The sequence below is a fragment of the Bufo bufo genome, chromosome 1, assembly GCF_905171765.1.
Source record: "Bufo bufo chromosome 1, aBufBuf1.1, whole genome shotgun sequence".
Taxonomy (NCBI): Eukaryota; Metazoa; Chordata; class Amphibia; order Anura; family Bufonidae; genus Bufo; species Bufo bufo.
The window spans coordinates 299,502,985-299,521,317 of NC_053389.1; the positions used below are offsets into that span (position 1 = coordinate 299,502,985).

Consider the following 18,333-nt stretch of genomic DNA (forward strand, 5'->3'; position numbering starts at 1 on the left):
GCTTTATGACAACTAGGGCTATCAAATATCCACAAACCTGTACATCACGTGAGTAGTTTGTCAGGAGCTGCACCACATGCATTAGGCAGCGTGCCCTTTCTTGCAACACTGTTCATAGACTTGACCCATCGTCCACCTGACACTGGTCCAGCCACCCTAAGAAATGTTCTCTAAGGGTCCATTCACACGTCCGTGTGTGTTTTGCGGATCCACAAAACACGGACACCGGCAATGTACGTTCCGCATTTTGCAGACCGCACATCGCCGGATCTATAATAGAAAGTGCCTAATCTTGTCGGCAATTGCGGAACTGTGGATGAGGAAGCGCGGATCCGGAAGCGCATAGTGCGGCCCCATAGAAATGAATGGGTCCGCAATTCCGTTCCGCAAAGTGCGGACGTGTGAATGGATCCTAAGGCGTCTCCCACATTTGCAGTACCACCTTCCGGCAGGCTGTTCTGGATTAGAATTTCAGGAATCGGACGGACAAAAACCGCTGCATGCAGAGTTTTTTTCCCCCAGCATATTTGCCTAGTAACGACCAAATTATAGTTAATGTGGCCAGTGGGCATTCCGGTAACACTTGGCAATGCCAGATCTGGAGAACTCTGGCAGGTTCTTCTCTGCTGAAATGCTGTGGCGCAAATGTGATACTTGTTTAAGGCTAGTTTCACACCAGCGACGTGAATCCTAGCAGAGAACAGCCTGCCGGAATTCACCGATATTGGACGGAATGTCCGCTATCCCTATTAATTATAATGCGGTCCGGGGGACATTCTGTCCGCATCCGGCTAGCAAACGGAGAACCCGCTTAACACATCGCTGCACGCTATGGTTTGTGACCAGCCAATCCTCCGCTTGCCTGCCAGATTGTAGCTACCGCTGGTGCAAAGGTAGCTTAAGTGGGGGACAATTTCCCTTGACTTAGGACCACCGAGTCATGACAGACATAGTCGCATGGCATGCAGCAGTGTGCACGCCCTTCCATCACAGTACAGATGTCGATACCTCTAGGCTAAAATTTCCTATAACCATATTCATATTATATTTTTAAAAACCCCAGAAGTTTACAGACACGGGTGAGCTTTGGGAACTTCAAAGGGCCCATTTTAATTCATCTGAAGTCTAGTTCTGCACTTATTTATGCGTATTAAAAGAGGGTGGCAGCGCACCAGATCCACAATGTAACCCTTACAGCGCAAGCGGAAAAGTCCGGCCAGCAAAGCTGCTAAACATGCAGACGGCGGATACTTCTATTTTGCTTCCACGTGTAGCTGTACCTTTAATGGCAGAGCTTAGCACTGGAGAACGAGCGATTACATGGAGCTCTGGAATGCGTACTGGGTTTGTGCCTAGTGCACTGAGGGGTTGATATAAGGACACAAGGCAACCTTAGAAGCCGATCCTTTATCCTAACCATGACATATGCCGGAGAGGGTTTTGAAGTCTGGGCAAGCAGAAGGTGCTGGCAGTGAGACACCAGCAACCAGAGTGTTAAAAGCTGCGGCCCCAGCAGATGCTCGGAGCCTCGCTGTTTGTCAGAGCCTATTAAATGGAGAATTCCTGAAACATAGGAGGGTTACAGTATGCATCAGCCTGCTAATTAAAAACCCATCTAAGGGGCGCCTAATTATCCTGACCCATATTTTCTGGAGAGACAGAAATGAAGAAATGTCAGACACCCTGTTCCCTCAAGATTAACACGACCTGAATATCCAAGAACATTGTTTATGGAGGGATATCAGCAGTGACATGCAGCAGTATGCTGGACGCTCCATCTTTAGGTAACAAAGTAGGTCAATGAAATATATAACTTGCCCAAAATATTCTCTGTAAGGCCTTATGCAAACAGATGTATTTTTGGTCTGCGTCCGATCCGCCAAAAAAAAAAAAAAAGAAAAAGCAGACAGCACACGGAAGCCCTCCATGTGCTGTCCGCATCTGTGCTGCAAATTATAACATGTCCTATTCCTGTCCATTTCGACAATGCGGCTTGCAGAAAAGTGTGGCATGCACATGGCCTGTATTTTGCAGATACACGGTTTGCGGCCATCAAAATACATACGACTGTGCGCATGTAACCTGTATGCATGTGACCTAATAACATTTTTATCATTTTCACTTTTACCTGATAACTCTCACAAATGTGTGCTACTTTCCTATTCTGCAGCACTTTCTCACAGCGATGTCATGTGCAGGCCGTCAAGAGACGGGCAGAGCACAGCACTGAGTGCCTCGGCTCGGGCAGGGCTCCTGAATGGTAGCAGCTAGAGACATGCAACTGGTCTCGTTTGAAAACTTTCATACAAGACGAGAATGACAGCTACAGTCCAAGCAACAGAGGAGAAATCACTGTTAGAAATTGAGTCGGGAAAAATTGCAGATAAAACCTGCTTTTATTTTCACTTTCAGCTTTATTCACAGCATCCCGTTTTCTAGCAGTGATATCTTCCCATGTACTGAAAATATTGCTGTCATTCTTGGAATGTCAGCTTTCAGACAATACAAAGCCCATATCTCTAGCTGGTATGTACCAAACCAGAGATATGAGCAGCTAAAGCAGATTGGTCTTGTCCATCTCTGGTTAGTCTACTTTCACACTCACGTTTTGGCTTTCCGTTTGTGAGATCTTCTTTTCAGGGCTCTCACAAGTGGCCCAAAACGGATCAGTTTTCATTCTAATGCATTCTGAATGGAAAAGAATCCACTCAGAATGCATCAGCTTGCAGCGTTTTGGTGTCCGTCTAATGAAATTGAGCCAAACGGATCCTGGCACACAATGTAAGTCAATGGGGACAGATCCTTTTTCACTAACAATAGAAAACAGATCCGTCCTCCATTGACTTTCAATTGTGTTCAAGACGGATCCGTCTTGGCTTTGTTAAAGATAATACAAACTGATCCATTCAGAACGGATGCAGACGGTTGTATTATCTGAACGGAACCGTCCATGACACAAAACACGAGTGTGAAAGTAGCCTTAGCTGTATGTGAGAAGATACACACTGCTCTAGGGTAGTGGGGGGAGGTTGTCTGCATTCTGATTGGTCCTGCTAGTTCATGTGATGAGAACAAGGGGTTATGGGAAGTGAGGGAAATACAGGATGGCCTCAAGGACAGGGCAAAGATCACCACAGGAAGTGCAGCAGAGGCCATTTTAGGAAGATGCTGAAATAGAGGCAGAGAGAAATAAGGTTGCTAAGGGCTGAATTCAGACATCAGAAAGGTAAAATTAACTGAAAAATAAAGCTTCATGAATAGCTTCCCTTCAGCATCACATATGTTAGGAATTTCATTTTTGGTATTAAAATGGCAGTTACACTTTAAGTGCACCAGAGGGGGGTCCTAGTGCACCCTAGCCTTGCTTCCCTGGACAGTCCACTCTCCACCTGATTGACAGGGCCAAGTACCCATGTGGATACCCTGTTATGTTATAGGAAAATCTCCACTTGTAAGGGGTGCAGCCACATGTTGCAGCAATTTGACTACAATGTGTGAATACATCCTTACAGATTTACTAGCCATGCCATTACCCAACCAACACGAAAGCTTCACATGACTGGTATATGCTGTCAGTGGTGCCATATGCCCCATTCCTCATGCCTATGAATAGGAACACCCCTGACTACATCAGCCACCTGGAGGTTTGCTTCTTCATAGATCTGCACTGATGGAGATGCGCAGAGTTCAGAGTGAAGAAATCTACTTACTGAAATTAAATAATGCTTCCTGTCATTACAGCGGCATCACCAGGATGTATCCTCATGCCGCCTTGCCACAGAAATAACCCACAGGCAGAATTCAGAAAACATCAAACGAAAGGAGACCCAAAAGGAACAGAGTGTTCCTCAGAATCCAGTAAGTGCCAGACCTCATCTCATGAAGATCCCACTGTGTGACAGAGTAGAATTTCACTGCTTGCAAATTAAAGTAGGCTTGGACCCCGAACGAAAAGGCTTCTTGTGAGCACAGGTGGCCGAGTCAGGACAGAAAGTTAAAGGATTCATTCTGGAGATGGCCAACATGGCGTGCCAGTAACCAGCTGGCACCACATAAGCTGCACTGTTATGTAGCATGCATGATGCAGAGAAGGCCCAACCAACTGTAAAAAAGAATCTAACGCTGGAAGCTTTTGAGTGCTGGGTGATTAAAGGGGGGTTTCACAGGATTAGAAAAAAAAAATAAAAAATCAGCTTTTTCCCCACCTGACCACAGGTTGTGTGCAGTACTGCAGCTCAATGGAGCCCAGTTGCAATATCAACCCATGTACAGGTTTGGCACAGTTTCTGGAAGAGAGCTGCCATGTTTGTTGCTCTAATCCTGTACAACCTCTTTAAAAGGGGTTTTCTGAGAGTTTTTTTTTTTTTTGGATAGGTCATCAGTATCAGATTTTTGGGGGTCCAACATCTGGGACCACAGCAATTAGCTGTTTGAAAGACACCAGCACTCCTGTGAGCACTGCGGCCTTCTCACCGCTCACCAAGCAAAGCGCAGTACATTGTATAGCGGCTGTGCGTGGTTTTGTGCTCAACCCCATTCACTTGAATAGGCCTGAGCTGTGCCTAGGCCACGTGACCAATGAACGTGTTGTCACTGGCCTTCGAAAAGCTGAGAGAAGGTCACAGCGCTCACAGGACAGCCGAGGTCTTCTCAAACATCCGATCAGCAGGGGTCCTAGAGGATAGGTCATCGGTAGTGTTGAGCAAACTTTGTTTTTCAAGTTCGGGTTATCTAAGAATTCCATTATGGATTCCGCTACCACGGACCATAACCGATATGGTCCGTGGGAGCGGAATCCATAAGGGAATTCTTAGATCACCCGAACTTTGTACGCCAAACATAAAACACAAAGTTCGCTCATCCCTAGTCATCAGTTCTAAAGTCCTTATCTCAGCTCACCAAGCACAGTGCCATGCTCTGTATAGTGGCTGTGCTTGGAATCACAGCTCAGGCCCATTCACTTCTATGGGGCTGAGCTGCACATAGGCCACGTGACCAATGAAAGGGACGTCACTGGCCTAGGGAACGCTGGAGAAGGCCGCTGCGTTACTGTCAGCACTGCTGCCTTCTCAAACAGCTGATCACGGAGGGGTCCCATGTGTCAGACCCCCACAGATCAAAACATCAGTAAAAATAAAAAATCTTGGGAAACCCCCTTTAAGGCAACTCAAGCTTTGCCAAATACCTTCATAACCAATTGGCCCAGACACTGCTGTAGGAGACAGGATATAGAGCAGATGGTGGAGTCTTCAAGGAGACCTGTCTTTACCAAGAGAACTGGTTCTGCATGGTAATTGCATTACCTGTACTTATTACACTGGACATACCAAAGCGCATCCATCATGTAGAACAAACATCACAGTATAATAATGGGGATTCGGGCCTGTAGTGCCACAGTCCTGTGCGGGACTGATCCATTCAGACAAATGCTGGAAGGGAGTGAAGAGACTTACAGGAGAACAGGTGTCCCCTAGTCCACAGGCAGACGTCTCTTCTGGATACCTGACTGAGGTGGTCAGTGTGTTAAAACAGTACATACCTTTGTTTCAAGTCCATTGGCTATTCCATCCTTAGGGAGCCTTCAGATGTTGCAGAATTTTCCGTGACTGAAAATCTGCTTCATTTACCTTAATGGAGCCTGCAGAAGTCCATGCGCTTGCTGCTCCATTTAAATGAATGGAACTGATTTTCAGTCACAGAAAACTCTGCAACAAAATGCGCAGAGTGTGAAGGCGCCCTTATAGTTGTGTTGCATTCAGGTGGCCATGTGCGAGCCAAACTCATTGCATCATAGTGGGTACAGGACAGCAGACCCACAGTCAGGATGGGCAACGTGGCCATCACACAGACCGCATTCCCCGGACCACACACACGTCCAAGTGAAAGCGACCATAAACAGTACTGAGATGCATCGAGTTGCCCCAGGCTGGGGCTATAAAGGCGACTTTGGGTAATGACCAGAGTGCAGTGCTGCTTAGGTCGCAACTAATAAAAGTCCATGTGGTTGATTTGTGACCCACAAGGTTGGCGCGAGATGAGCCGTAACAAATCTGTGACAACCTGCGGGTTGCGATGCAACCCCATTTCCTTTAGTTATGCCGAGATGCTACAACCTCTGACATCACAACGGGGTCAAAGTCAATGTGTAGCCCTCACACTAACCCTTTATCTGTTAAGCCTCATTCACAGGTCCGTGTCCGTGCTTAAATCCATGAAAGGTAGTTAGTGATATCTCCATGAAGATGTACCCGTGTTGGGTCCGTGTGTCCGTTTTTTTGCTGTCCGTGTGTTACAGACACTTAACAGCTGAAGAATAATTTTCAAAGCATCTCACCCTAATGATCCGTGAAACACGGATGGCATCTGTGGTTTTCACAGTCCCATAGGCAATAATGGGCGTGATGGATCTGTGAACACAGACAAAATAGAGCATGGATCCGTGCAAAAAAGACCCACGGACCGTGCTAAAACTCTGTCTGAATACACACATTAAAATGAGTGGGGACGTGTGCCGTCCATGGAGAACATGGGTGTGAATGAGGCTTTATACCATGTCCTCAACTTCCGGAGCTTCTCTGTGGCCGTCCTATACATGTGTTCTCAGTTGAAGGGAATGTCAGACAGCTTTTGCTGGAAAGTACATGTATGGAATTTAACCATTTAAAAATGGACTGCTACTGATATTCTCTATTATTGCTCCAGAAAATGAACGACCAAATTAAGCGTTCTTGTTGTCAAATGGATGGGTCAATACACAGTCTGCCACAATCAGCACTGAGTTGCCAGGGTATTAATACTTTTCTAGGAGAAATAGCATTATATTATCACATTCTTCAACAGCTGAGGTGCATATCATGAAGTTCTGCAGCAGCTGGTTTTGCCCCAATACAAAATCTAACAGGTGCCCAAGATACTAAGCGTCATTGTGTTTGCGTATAATGTGCGTGCCGCAGAGCTGTGCGCGTATAATGTGCGTGCCGCAGAGCTGTGTAGATTTACACAGCCCAATGTTTGGCTGATTATCGGCAACGAACGTTCCTACGAATGCTTGTTCCCAATAATCATCCCATCTAAAGGAGCGGCAGATCACTGGATAAATGACCGGGTGAAATGATCGGCAGTGCGGACATCTTTATTCATTGTTCCCAAGAAATGTGATAGCAGCAGTGACAGCTCGCCCCCATACTGTTGAGGTGATTGCTGTATGCAAATGCACCGCTTCACCTCCACTGAACGAGCAGCTGACTATCATCAAGAAACGCTTCCTTTCCGACAATCAACTTCTCCTCGCCATGTGTAAATCCACCTTAGGCCTCTTGCACACAACCGTTGTGGTTCTGTTCCATGCATTGGGGATCGCAATTTGCAGTACCTAATGCCCGGGCAACGTCCGTGCGGCGGCCTGGTCGGATCCAGACCCATTAAACTTGATCCATCCGTTCCGCAAAAAGATAGAAGTTATATTTTTTTGCAGAATGGAAGCACGGATCGGAACCCCACTGAAGCACTCCGTAGTGCTTCCGTGGGGTTCCGTTCCGCATCTCTAAATTTGCGGACCCATTCCGTAAGGCGGAACCTAAGGCCCCTTTCACACTGGCGAGTATTCCGGACGGGTGCAATGCGTGAGGTGAACGTATTGCACCCGCACTGAATCCGGACCCATTTATTTCTATGGGGCTGTGCACACGAGCGGTGATTTTCACGCATCACTTGTGCGTTGTGCGAAAATCGCAGCATGCTCTATATTCTGTGTTTTTCACGCAATGCAGGCCCTATAGAAGTGAATGGGGCCGCGTGAAAATGACAAGCAAGTGCGGATGCGGTGCGATTTTCACGCATGGTTGCTAGGTGACGATCGGGCTGGGGACCCGATCTGTATTATTTTCCCTTATAACATGGTTATAAGGGAAAATAATAGCATTCTGAATACAGAATGCATAGTACAATAGGGCTGGAGGGGTTAAAAATAAATAAATAATAATAATAACTCACCGAGTCCACTTGATTGCGTAGTTGCGGATCTCTGTCTTCTTCTGTAATGTTGAGCTGCCGGCTAAGGACCTGTGGTGATGTCACATAACATGATCCAATCACATGGTTCCTCACCATGGTGATTGGACCATGTGATTGGACCATGTGATTGGACCATGTAATTGGACCATGTAATTGGACCATGTGATTGGACCATGTGATTGGACCATGTAATTGGACCATGTGATTGGACCATGTGATTGGACCATGTGATTGGCACAGTGACATCATCAAAGGTCCTATTCCTGTGCACAGCAAAGAAGAAGACAGAAGAGAAGCCGGGCTGCGAGATCAAGTGGATTAAGGAGAATTAAATTATTATTTATTTATTTTTTAACCCCTCCAGCCTTATTGTACTATGCATTCTGTATTAAGAACGCTATTATTTTCCCTTATAACCATGTTATAAGGGAAAATATTACAATCTACAGAACACCTAACCCAAAGCCGATTTTTCTCACACGCGTGCAAAACGCATTACAATGTTTTGGAATCGCGCATTTTCCCACAACGCACCCGCATCTTATCCGGGCAAAAAACATGACGCCCGTGTGAAAGAGGCCTAACAGATTGCGAATGAATTCATGAGCAGGCATCATAGATGACAGAGGGACCTTCCAGGAATGATACGGTCACATTCGCCACAAGACCGTGCCATATGCTGGCACATAATGTGTTCTCCGACGTATGCTAGTACAAGCAGTTTGATGAAAACACGAAATAAGGTTTAGGGAAAGATCATTACATAGGAGAAGACTATGAGGTCTCCTCGACAAGAAAATGATCTGATTACTGTGCCAGCAACGAGAAGAAGTTCCAAGTCTATAGTCCAAATACAAAACGTCCTCCATCTGTACTCTGGCAGTACAGGGTTATTATAGGCACACTATTCAGTTAAAGGTCTTTGAAAGCTTTAGAGAACCTCAAACATAGCGACTTCCAAAACTCTGACATTGGCGGGAGAGGGACCAGGGAAATCATGACAGCAAGAGCTCCGACCACACAGAAAGTTTTGGTGACTCAAATGGGAGTTTCCATACAGATGTATGAAATTTGCCAAGTAAGTCCAGCACTGAAGCAAAAAGAATCTTATTCTACCAAGGAGCTAGACAGGACAGGGTTAACTCTCCCTCCATCAGGTTGAAGACTGTCAAGAGAGGCAGCAGAGGAAACTTTCCATGAGTGCCTGATAAACACAGGAGAATGTTTAAGGGTACTTTCACACTTGCGTTCTTTTCTTCCGGCATAGAGTTCCGTCGTCGGGGCTCTATACCGGAAAAGAACTGATCAGTTTTATCCTAATGCATTCTGAATGGAGAGAAATCCGTTCAGGATGCATCAGGAGGTCTTCAGTTCAGTCTTTTTGACTGATCAGGCAAAAGATAAAACCGCAGCATGCTACGGTTTTATCTCCAGCCCAAAAAACTGAAGACTTGCTTGAAAGCCGGATCCGGCATTTATTTCCATAGGAATGTATTAGTGCATTCAAAATACCGGAATGCGAAAAAAGGTGAAAAAAAAATAAAATGCCGGAACCGTTTTTCCAGATGAAAGACGGATCCAGCATTTCAATGCATTTTTCTGACTGATCAGGATCCTGATCAGTCTGACTAATGCCATCAGTTGGCATACGTTTTGCTGGATCCGGCAGGCAGTTCCGGCGACGGAACTGCTTGCCGGATCTCTCTGCAGCAAGTGTGAAAGTAGCCTAATATGAGGGGAAGTTTTATAGTCTCTTTTGCATTAGTCTGTGTGGGTCATTTATTATACTCACCCGACATAAAAATAATTGCAAAGGGCATTTTGTGACCATTTTAACGCTGATGCAACAATATTTAGTTGCACAGACTGTTTCACGCCAAGTACGACAGATATGAAGGATGGGGGCAGAGCGGGGGCTGTTCCGGGGGCAACAAATTTACCACCTTTTCACCTGGAAACAGGTGAAAAAGTAGAAGAAAAATTATGGCTTGCGTAGTTTTGCAGACGCACAGAGCGCCATATATTTTGCCTAATTTATGATAAGGCACATACCTCATCATAAATTAGCCATATAGTACAGCAGTGCAAGGAAGGGGGGGCTATTCCGGTATTGAGTTCCGTCACAGGGGCTTAATACCGGATAAAAATTGATCAGTTTTATGCATTCTCAATGGAGAGCATTCCGTTCAGGATGCATCGGTTCAGTCCCTCTTCCGTTTTTTGGACGGAGAAAATACCGCAGCATGCTGCAGTTTTCTCTCCGGACAAAAATCCTGAACACTTGCCAGAATGCCGGATCCGGCATTAATTTCTATTGAAATGTATTACTGCTGGATCCGGCATTAAATGTTCCGGCAAAACTGATCCTGCTTTCCGGTCTTCGCAGACCTTTAAAAATGCAAAAATAAAATAAAAACTGATCTATTTTTCCAGATGACACCAGAGAGACGGATCCGGTATTTCAATGCATTTGTCAGACGGGTCCTGGCAAGGGAACTACCTGCCGGAATCCTCTGCCGCAAGTGTGAAAGTACCCCAGGACTGGCCAAAAAAAGCCGCCTTCATAAAATTTCCCCTTGTGTTGCCGTAATTTGTGCCAAATTCAACAATGTCACTCAATGTATGATACACTTTCTACACCATCCCTTTTAATGAAGACTACAACAATTTGAGATTTTTATGTAAATTTGCAGTTGATATATCTGACTTAAAATGGGTTGTCTGGGTGGTTTTTTGGACCCTGAAGAGAAAGTGCCTAGGCAAGCTTAAAAAAAATAAAATAAAATTATAAAATACTCACTTGCTTTGGTCGTCCTGGTTCCTGAAGAATCTCTCATCCCACCGCTTTTGGTCCCAGCCTGGCTGAAGAGTTGATGAGCCAGCTCCACTTCCATCACCGCTGCTGAACAATCAATGGTCTCAGCAGTCACGGGCTAGGCCTGTACAAGGAACCACTGAGGCCACTGACTGGCCAGCAGTGGTGACATAAGGGGAGTTGGCGCATCAAACACAGGAGACAAAGTAATGATAGTGGGGGCCAGGGCCCTGCATAACAATACAGACTTTTAGGTCAATGTACGTGGACAGCTGAGTGACAATTCCTCCGTGTACAGTCACCAGTGGTCAGCACCCAGTATTGAGAAAATACAGAAGTCCGAAAGAACCAAACTGAACTTCTGCCTCCTGCAGATGGTTAGAGATCTTTTAGAGTGCTCAGTTTGTGAGCAGTGCATGAGATAATGCCCAGAACTGACCCCTCCTGCAGATAAAGAGGGCACAGCATTTCAGACGCCGAGAAGCAGGCCAGCAGCTTGTAGCAGCCCTGCCAGCATTTCAAGACTCTTGTTAGGAGATATCTGAGATGAGTTACATGTCCAACCAGGACTGAAATCCCTGCTAACGATGCACAGCAGACAGACCTCTGGCACCGGTGCCAAGCCTTCCCTGTGCCAACCCAATGCAAACAAACCCTACAGCTTTACAGCTGACAGACACTCCATAAAAGATGTCCATCCAGGCGCATTTCACACACGCCATGGCCAACATACAAACAGAGAGGAGAGCCTGCCAAGCCAATGTGAAAGAAACGGGAGGGTGGCAAAGTCTCTCTGCAGTGGGACATGGCGGATATCTGGGCCAGGTTTCTGTTAACATGGAGGAACCAGGGTCTGTGACCTGACTCACTGACAGACACATGAAAGGGACAATATTAACCCTTTGCTTGCCAAAACACTTGGTCCTGACATATGGAAACGTTTTCTCCAAATGGTCAACACATTTTTGTACTCAAAATGGTGGTCATGGGCTTTGGGTTGTTTAGTGAGATCAACATGCCACGGTGGTCCTCCATTGTTCCTCTGTTGGCCTTCAATTCCATGAGGAGGTTTTTCTGTTACATTCCCAGTATCTACCAATGCGACATTGAATACTTTTGCGCTAATACATGCAATCCTTGCCACACACCACCAGTATCCAACAGAAAGAATCTTTCTGATCGAGAGGTGCAACCCGCATCTACCAGACATTTCCAGCGTATCCTCTGGATATGTCATACATGCTTGATAGAAGAATGCCCCTATAAACTAAACCAAACTTAAAGGGGTTTTCAACCGTTTAGATATTGATGACCTATACTTTGGATAAGTAACCAATGTCAAATTGGTAGGGGCCAACCCCCCACCAACCCAATTCAGCTGTCTGTGGCAGCTGCTGGTGCCGGAGTCAGAAGCAGACAGCTCTGTACATTGAGTAGTGGCCATGCTGGTCCATTCAAGTGAACGGGACTGAGCTGTAATTCCAGACACAGCCACTATACAATATATGGCACTGTGCTGATAAACAATGAAAGGGGCAAAGGGCTAGCTAGAGTGCCTTGTCAGTCAGCGGATTGATGAAGGTGGCAGAAGTCGGACCCCAACTGATCTGATATTGAAAGCCTATTTGTAGTACATCAATATCAAATTCCCAGCAAAACCTTTTAAAAGGAGTCTGTCAGCAGTTCTGACCATGCAAAACTGCTGATAGCACTAGGTAGGAGCTGGTAAGAGCAGGACACCCATACTTCTGAATTCGGATACAGCTTTTATCATCAGAAGTAGGGTGAATATAAACTTATTCTGCTCCAGCAAGTGCACACATACTATGGATCTATGTTTGCTATGGGCTTATATTGTACCCTTTTGTACCTCCAATTTATGTTGTGGAAGCACAGAGGTTTTCTCCTGGATTCTATGGGAATAAGTGAGGGATAAATAAATACATGCCATATTGCAGATTACAGAATTTTCCACTAGCAGCATTGCTTCGATCGACAAATATGGTGCCACATGGCAGCACGAGGAGTGCCTACACCACGTAGAGGGTCTTGTGTGTGGACCCTTATCTTTTCATCTTTCAAGCCCAATTCTACTGGTACCTGAAATTGCGGCACTCCCTCCAGATGGAGTCCAGAAAGCCGAGTAAAGGGCAGCTGCTGGCCGCGTTCAGGTCTGCACAGCTCAGTTAGGCTACTTTCACACTAGCGTTCGGGGCTCCGCTTGTGAGTTCCGTTTAAAGGCTCTCACAAGCGGCCCCGAACGGATCCGTCCAGCCCTAATGCATTCTGAGTGGATGCGGATCCGCTCAGAATGCATCAGTTTGGCACCGTTTGTCCTCCGCTCCGCTCAGCAGGCGGACACCTGAACGCTGCTTGCAGCGTTCGGGTGTCCGCCTGGCCGTGCGGAGGCAAACGGATCCGTCCAGACTTACAATGTAAGTCAATGGGGACGGATCCGTTTGAAGATGACACAATATGGCTCAATCTTCAAACGGATCCGTCCCCCATTGACTTTCAATGTAAAGTCTGAACGGATCCGTTTGCATTATCATGAACAAAAAAAAAAAAATAATAATTTTTTTTTTTTTTTTTTTGTTCATGGTAATGCAAACGGATCCGTTCTGAACGGATCCAAGCGTTTGCATTATAGGTGCGGATCCGTCTGTGCAGATACCAGACGGATCCGCACCAAACGCAGGTGTGAAAGTAGCCTAACCCATCTACAGTTATTATGATGAAGGGGGTCACCAACGATTTGCTCCATCCTACAAAAACTAAACATCTTGGTTTCTCTAAGGGGGTGCCATCACTGGCAGGTGCAGTGAATGTGGCAGTACTATCTGATGCCAGTGCAAACAGCACAGACCTCAGTTTCCTACAGTGCTGTATGTTTCAATCACAACATTAGGCTACTTTCACACTTGCGGCAGAGGATTCCGGCAGGCAGTTCTGTCGCCGGAACTGCCTGCCGGATCCGTCAAAAAAAGGCATACAAACTGATGGCATGTGTCATACGGATAAGGATCCGTATGACAAATGCATTAAAATGCCGGATCAGTCTCTCCGGTGTCATCCGGAAAAACGGATCCGGCATTTATTTTTTTTCACATTTTTTCCTCAGTCTGAGCATGCGCAGACCGCAATGCCGGATCCGTTTTTCTGGAACACTCGGGTATCTGGCATTAATGCATGTCAATGTGAAAAAATGCCAGCATTCCAGCAAGTGTTCCAGAATTTTGGACGAAGATAAAACCGCAGCATGCTGCCGTTTTATCTCTGTCCTGAAAAGTCAAAAAGACTGAACTGAAGACATCCTGATGCATCCTGAACGGATTACCGTATATACTCGAGTATAAGACGAGTTTTTTGGCACATATTTTTGTGCTCAAAAAGCCTCCTCGTCTTATACTCGAGTCTAGTCTAGCTCCGGTAATACAGGCAGTGCGAGGAGCAGCGCTCACTCACTGACGTCACGCGCCTGCGCCGCCTAGTGGGAGAAGGCGCGTGACGTCAGTGAGTGAGCGCTGCTCCTCGCACTGCCTGTATTACCGGAGCAAAGACAAAGTAAGAATACTGCTGTGAGCGTCGGGGAGGGGGATCTGTGGATGGCACTGTAGGGGGATCTGTGGATGGCACTGTAGGGGGATCTGTGGATGGCACTGTAGGGGGATCTGTGGATGGCACTGTAGGGGGATCTGTGGATGGCACTGTAGGGGGATCTGTGGATGGCACTGTAGGGGGATCTGTGGATGGCACTGTAGGGGGATCTGTGGATGGCACTGTAGGGGGATCTGTGGATGGCACTGTAGGGGGATCTGTGGATGGCACTGTAGGGGGATCTGTGGATGGCACTGTAGGGGGATCTGTGGATGGCACTGTAGGGGGATCTGTGGATGGCACTGTAGGGGGATCTGTGGATGGCACTGTTTAGGGGAGGGGGGGGATCTGTGGATGGCACTGTTTAGGGGAGGGGGGGATCTGTGGATGGCTCCCTGTATTTAATGCAGAGTGTGTGTGTATATAATGCACACACTCTGCATTAAATACGGGAAGTCACCCTCTTGCAGATGTGTGTATATAATGTAGAGTGTGTGCATTATATACACATACACTCTGCATTATAGCTGCATTTCCCACCCTAGTCTTATACTCGAGTCAATAATTTTTCCCATTTTTTTGGGGGTAAAATTAAGGGCTCGGCTTATACTCGGGTCGGCTTATACTCGAGTATATACAGTACTCTCCATTCAGAATGCATTAGGATAAAACTGATCAATTATTTTCCGGTATTGAGCCCCTAGGACGGAACTCTATGCCGGAAAAGAATAACGCTAGTGTGAAAGTACCCTTAGTCATCCTGATAGCTCTCAACTTGTCTCATTAGGGTACTGTCACAATAGCGTTATTCTTTTCCGGCATAGAGTTCCGCCCTAGGGGCTCAATACCAGAAAAGAACTGATCAGTTTTATCTCCATGCATTCTGAATGGAGAGCATTCCGTTCAGGATGCATCAGGATGTCTTCACTTCAGTCTTTTTGACTTTTCAGGACGGAGATAATACCGCAGCATGCTGCTGTTTTATCTCCGTCCAAAATTCCTGAACACTTGCCGGAATGCCGGCATTTTTTCACATCGACATGCATTAATGCCGGATCCGGCATTGCGGTCTGTGCATGCTCAGACCGCAAAAAAAGTGAAAAATAAATAAATAAATGCCGGATCCGTTTTTTCGGATGACACTGGAGAGACGGATCCGTCATTTCAATGCATTTGTCATACGGATCAGTATCCTGATCCGTCTGACAAATGCCATCAGTTTGCATATACGTTTTGACGGAACTGCCTGCCGGAATCCTCTGCCGCAAGTGTGAAAGTACCCTTACATGGTGTCCCCACAAAGCCTGCCTCAAACTTACTGGAGAGACATGCGATTACTCAGCCACTGAAATGTCAGCCTGGCGTCTGCAGCGTGGTGCCCACCCCTGCACTAGCTGGCCGAGGCTGAGCATAACCCCCGTCTCCTGGCGGCTGCACTCTCATGCCCCATGGTGCAACTTCCTACAGTACATGAATCATTCAGGGGCGCTGAGAGGCTGACACACGATGACTGGATTAACCCTCCCGCTGCCAGGACACTGCGCTCGACACTCCATTACTGTAAACTTCACTTACTTCCTCACAGGGAGCGACAAAGGCCTGACTCAGGCTCCTCACATGCACAAAACGGGCGTTAACTCTTTCGCTCCTGGAAAGTAGTCATCAGCTAGTGATAAACGTAACCAAGCTCATCTTTAGTCAGGTATTACCGATTTCTAGTCTAGGTAAGCGCAACCCCGAAGCAATGACTGGAAAGAGGCCTCTAAAAATAAAAAGATGTTTGGGGTGGCTGCTGTTATCAACCTTACAGCTTGTCCAAAATGTGGTGAGAACCTTATGTAATGAACGCTGAGCCCTTCTGGTTATTCACAAGCCCCATGAGGTTTTGCAAGATGACCATGATCAAGCTGAAGAGACGAGGAAGCTTGTTATAGGGCAGGGATGGCCAACCTGAGGCTCTCCAGCTGTTGCAAAACTACAACTCCCAGCATGCCCACAGCTATTAGCCTACAGCATGGCATGAGTTGTACTTTTGCCACAGCTGGAGGGCCGCAGGTTGGCCATTCCTGTTATAGGGGAACCACATCCGACATGCAGAATACAATTCAGCAATCCCAGACTGGCACTTTTGGGTTGAGGGCACTAGTAAAAAGAGGAGTTGTTGGATACAATCGCTCACAAGGTGTTACACCTGTCCTGGACAGGTAAAAGTTATACTAAGTAAACACAACAGCTGCACCAAATCTTTAGTAACACCATAGAAACCGCATAAGATGAAGCAAAGCACTGATGACAAAGTAGTCACCACAACTGGTCCTCTAAATACCCAAGCCCGGCATCTAGACCAACCATGTGGGCAACCAAAATAAAAAGGCTTCAAACGTCTTCCCAAGAGGTGACCAAGTAAGATTAACCCATGCTGTTATTAGAGACGTCCCATGATGGAAGCCAAGTCTGGCATCTACCGAACTTTTGTGATGCTAGACCCCCAGATCTTTGGGGTTATCATGCGACCATGCGTAGTCCAGCTGGTACTGCGGGAACTATTCGTCACATGACTGATGACACCAATCTCATCTATCACACTGCCCGATATAACACGGGTGGGCAATCGGAACATGTTGGGAGTTGTAGTTTCATAACAGCCACAGGACCAGGAACTTTCAAGCAGATGAGAAACAAACGCTGGGCCCTATAGTCCCATTACACATTGGAAAGCAACAGGTACTGTCCACTTTACCAGGGTAACCAGATGGCACCGCCAAGTGAGGAGTCACAAAGTGTGCCACCCATAAAAGCCAGTGGAAACTATATTCCCATTGATTTCAATAAGACAAGCTGGCGGCCCCTACCAGATGACTGACAAGTACCGGTACTGATCCGGTGCACGGGCAGCAATGGGAAACTCTCTTCTAACCCACAGGATAAACTTCTGCACAAGTCTCGGCACAGGTTGGAGGGATGCAGACTACTACTCCCACCCTCCAGGGGGGCAGCTCTTACCGCGATCAGGGTGCTGTTCCTGCACTGCTCCCCGTTGCTGCCTCCGTCTCCCGGCTCCATGGTGCCGCTGCTGGCCTGGTTACTCCGCGCAGCGTCCGTGTTGGCAGGCGGCTGCTGCCTGTGCTTGCCGGCTCGCTTGGCCTTGGCCTGCAGGCAGCGCTGGTGCAGCTGGAAGGTGTGCTGCCGCTCTATCTCCAGCCTCTCTCCGGCCACTGCATCGTAGTGGGACTCGCAGTTCCCGTGGTGCCGCCGGCACAGCTCTATCCGCCGGCGGAGGCGCTCCATCACCGCGCTGTGCCGGGGAACCACAAAATCCGCCATCTGGGGAGAGAAACGATGAGAGCAACCTGTTCCCTGCAACCAGCCCTCCCGCTTCACAGTCCCCCAGACCCTCTTCGCCTTCTCGCCATTGTTATCTGCGCAGCCGCCATCTTGAAACTGCTTTTCTCTCTTTTTTTTTTTCGAGTTCTTTTTTTTTTTTCCAATTAGTACATGGGCGTGACGTCACGGGAGACATGCTCGGCGCCAACCAATAGAACCACGGGTGGGCGGGGCTGGGCGGTGACGCAGTGTTTTGTAAACGAAGTTGTTTGTCTACGGGGGAGGCTATGCGATAAAAAAAAAGAGGCGGAGACGGCAAGGAATTCGCCTTTCGCCCTATCATAAGTATTCGACGGGTTGGGCGGGACTTTGACGCTGTGATTGACAGGCCTCGCCACGCCCACAAGTTGTTGAAGTTTCCTAGCTCTAAACAAGTGGTTTATTTAAGTTTTTTTTTTTTTTATTGGAACAAAGTTCAGATTCTGCGGAGAATCTAAAAATAGACGGAAGGGCAGCGACTCCTGATTACGCTGAGCCGCGCACAATACAGCCCGCGGTTATTTATAGGCTCCTTCAGAACTAGA

The 18,333-nt window shown here is 47.0% G+C and overlaps 1 protein-coding gene across 2 annotated transcripts in view; it reads right to left on the reverse strand.

The window, feature by feature from the left end:
* The window catches only part of MAML1 (mastermind like transcriptional coactivator 1), an 84,416-nt gene extending 66,549 nt beyond the window's left edge, over positions 1-17,867 (reverse strand). For both annotated transcript variants that reach the window (XM_040440902.1, XM_040440893.1), the window contains exon 1: positions 17,429-17,867. In XM_040440902.1, the coding sequence (XP_040296836.1) occupies positions 17,429-17,749 (321 nt within the window). In that variant the 5' untranslated portion in view covers positions 17,750-17,867. The remainder of the gene's footprint in view (positions 1-17,428) is intronic.
* Positions 17,868-18,333: the final 466 nt, after the last annotated feature.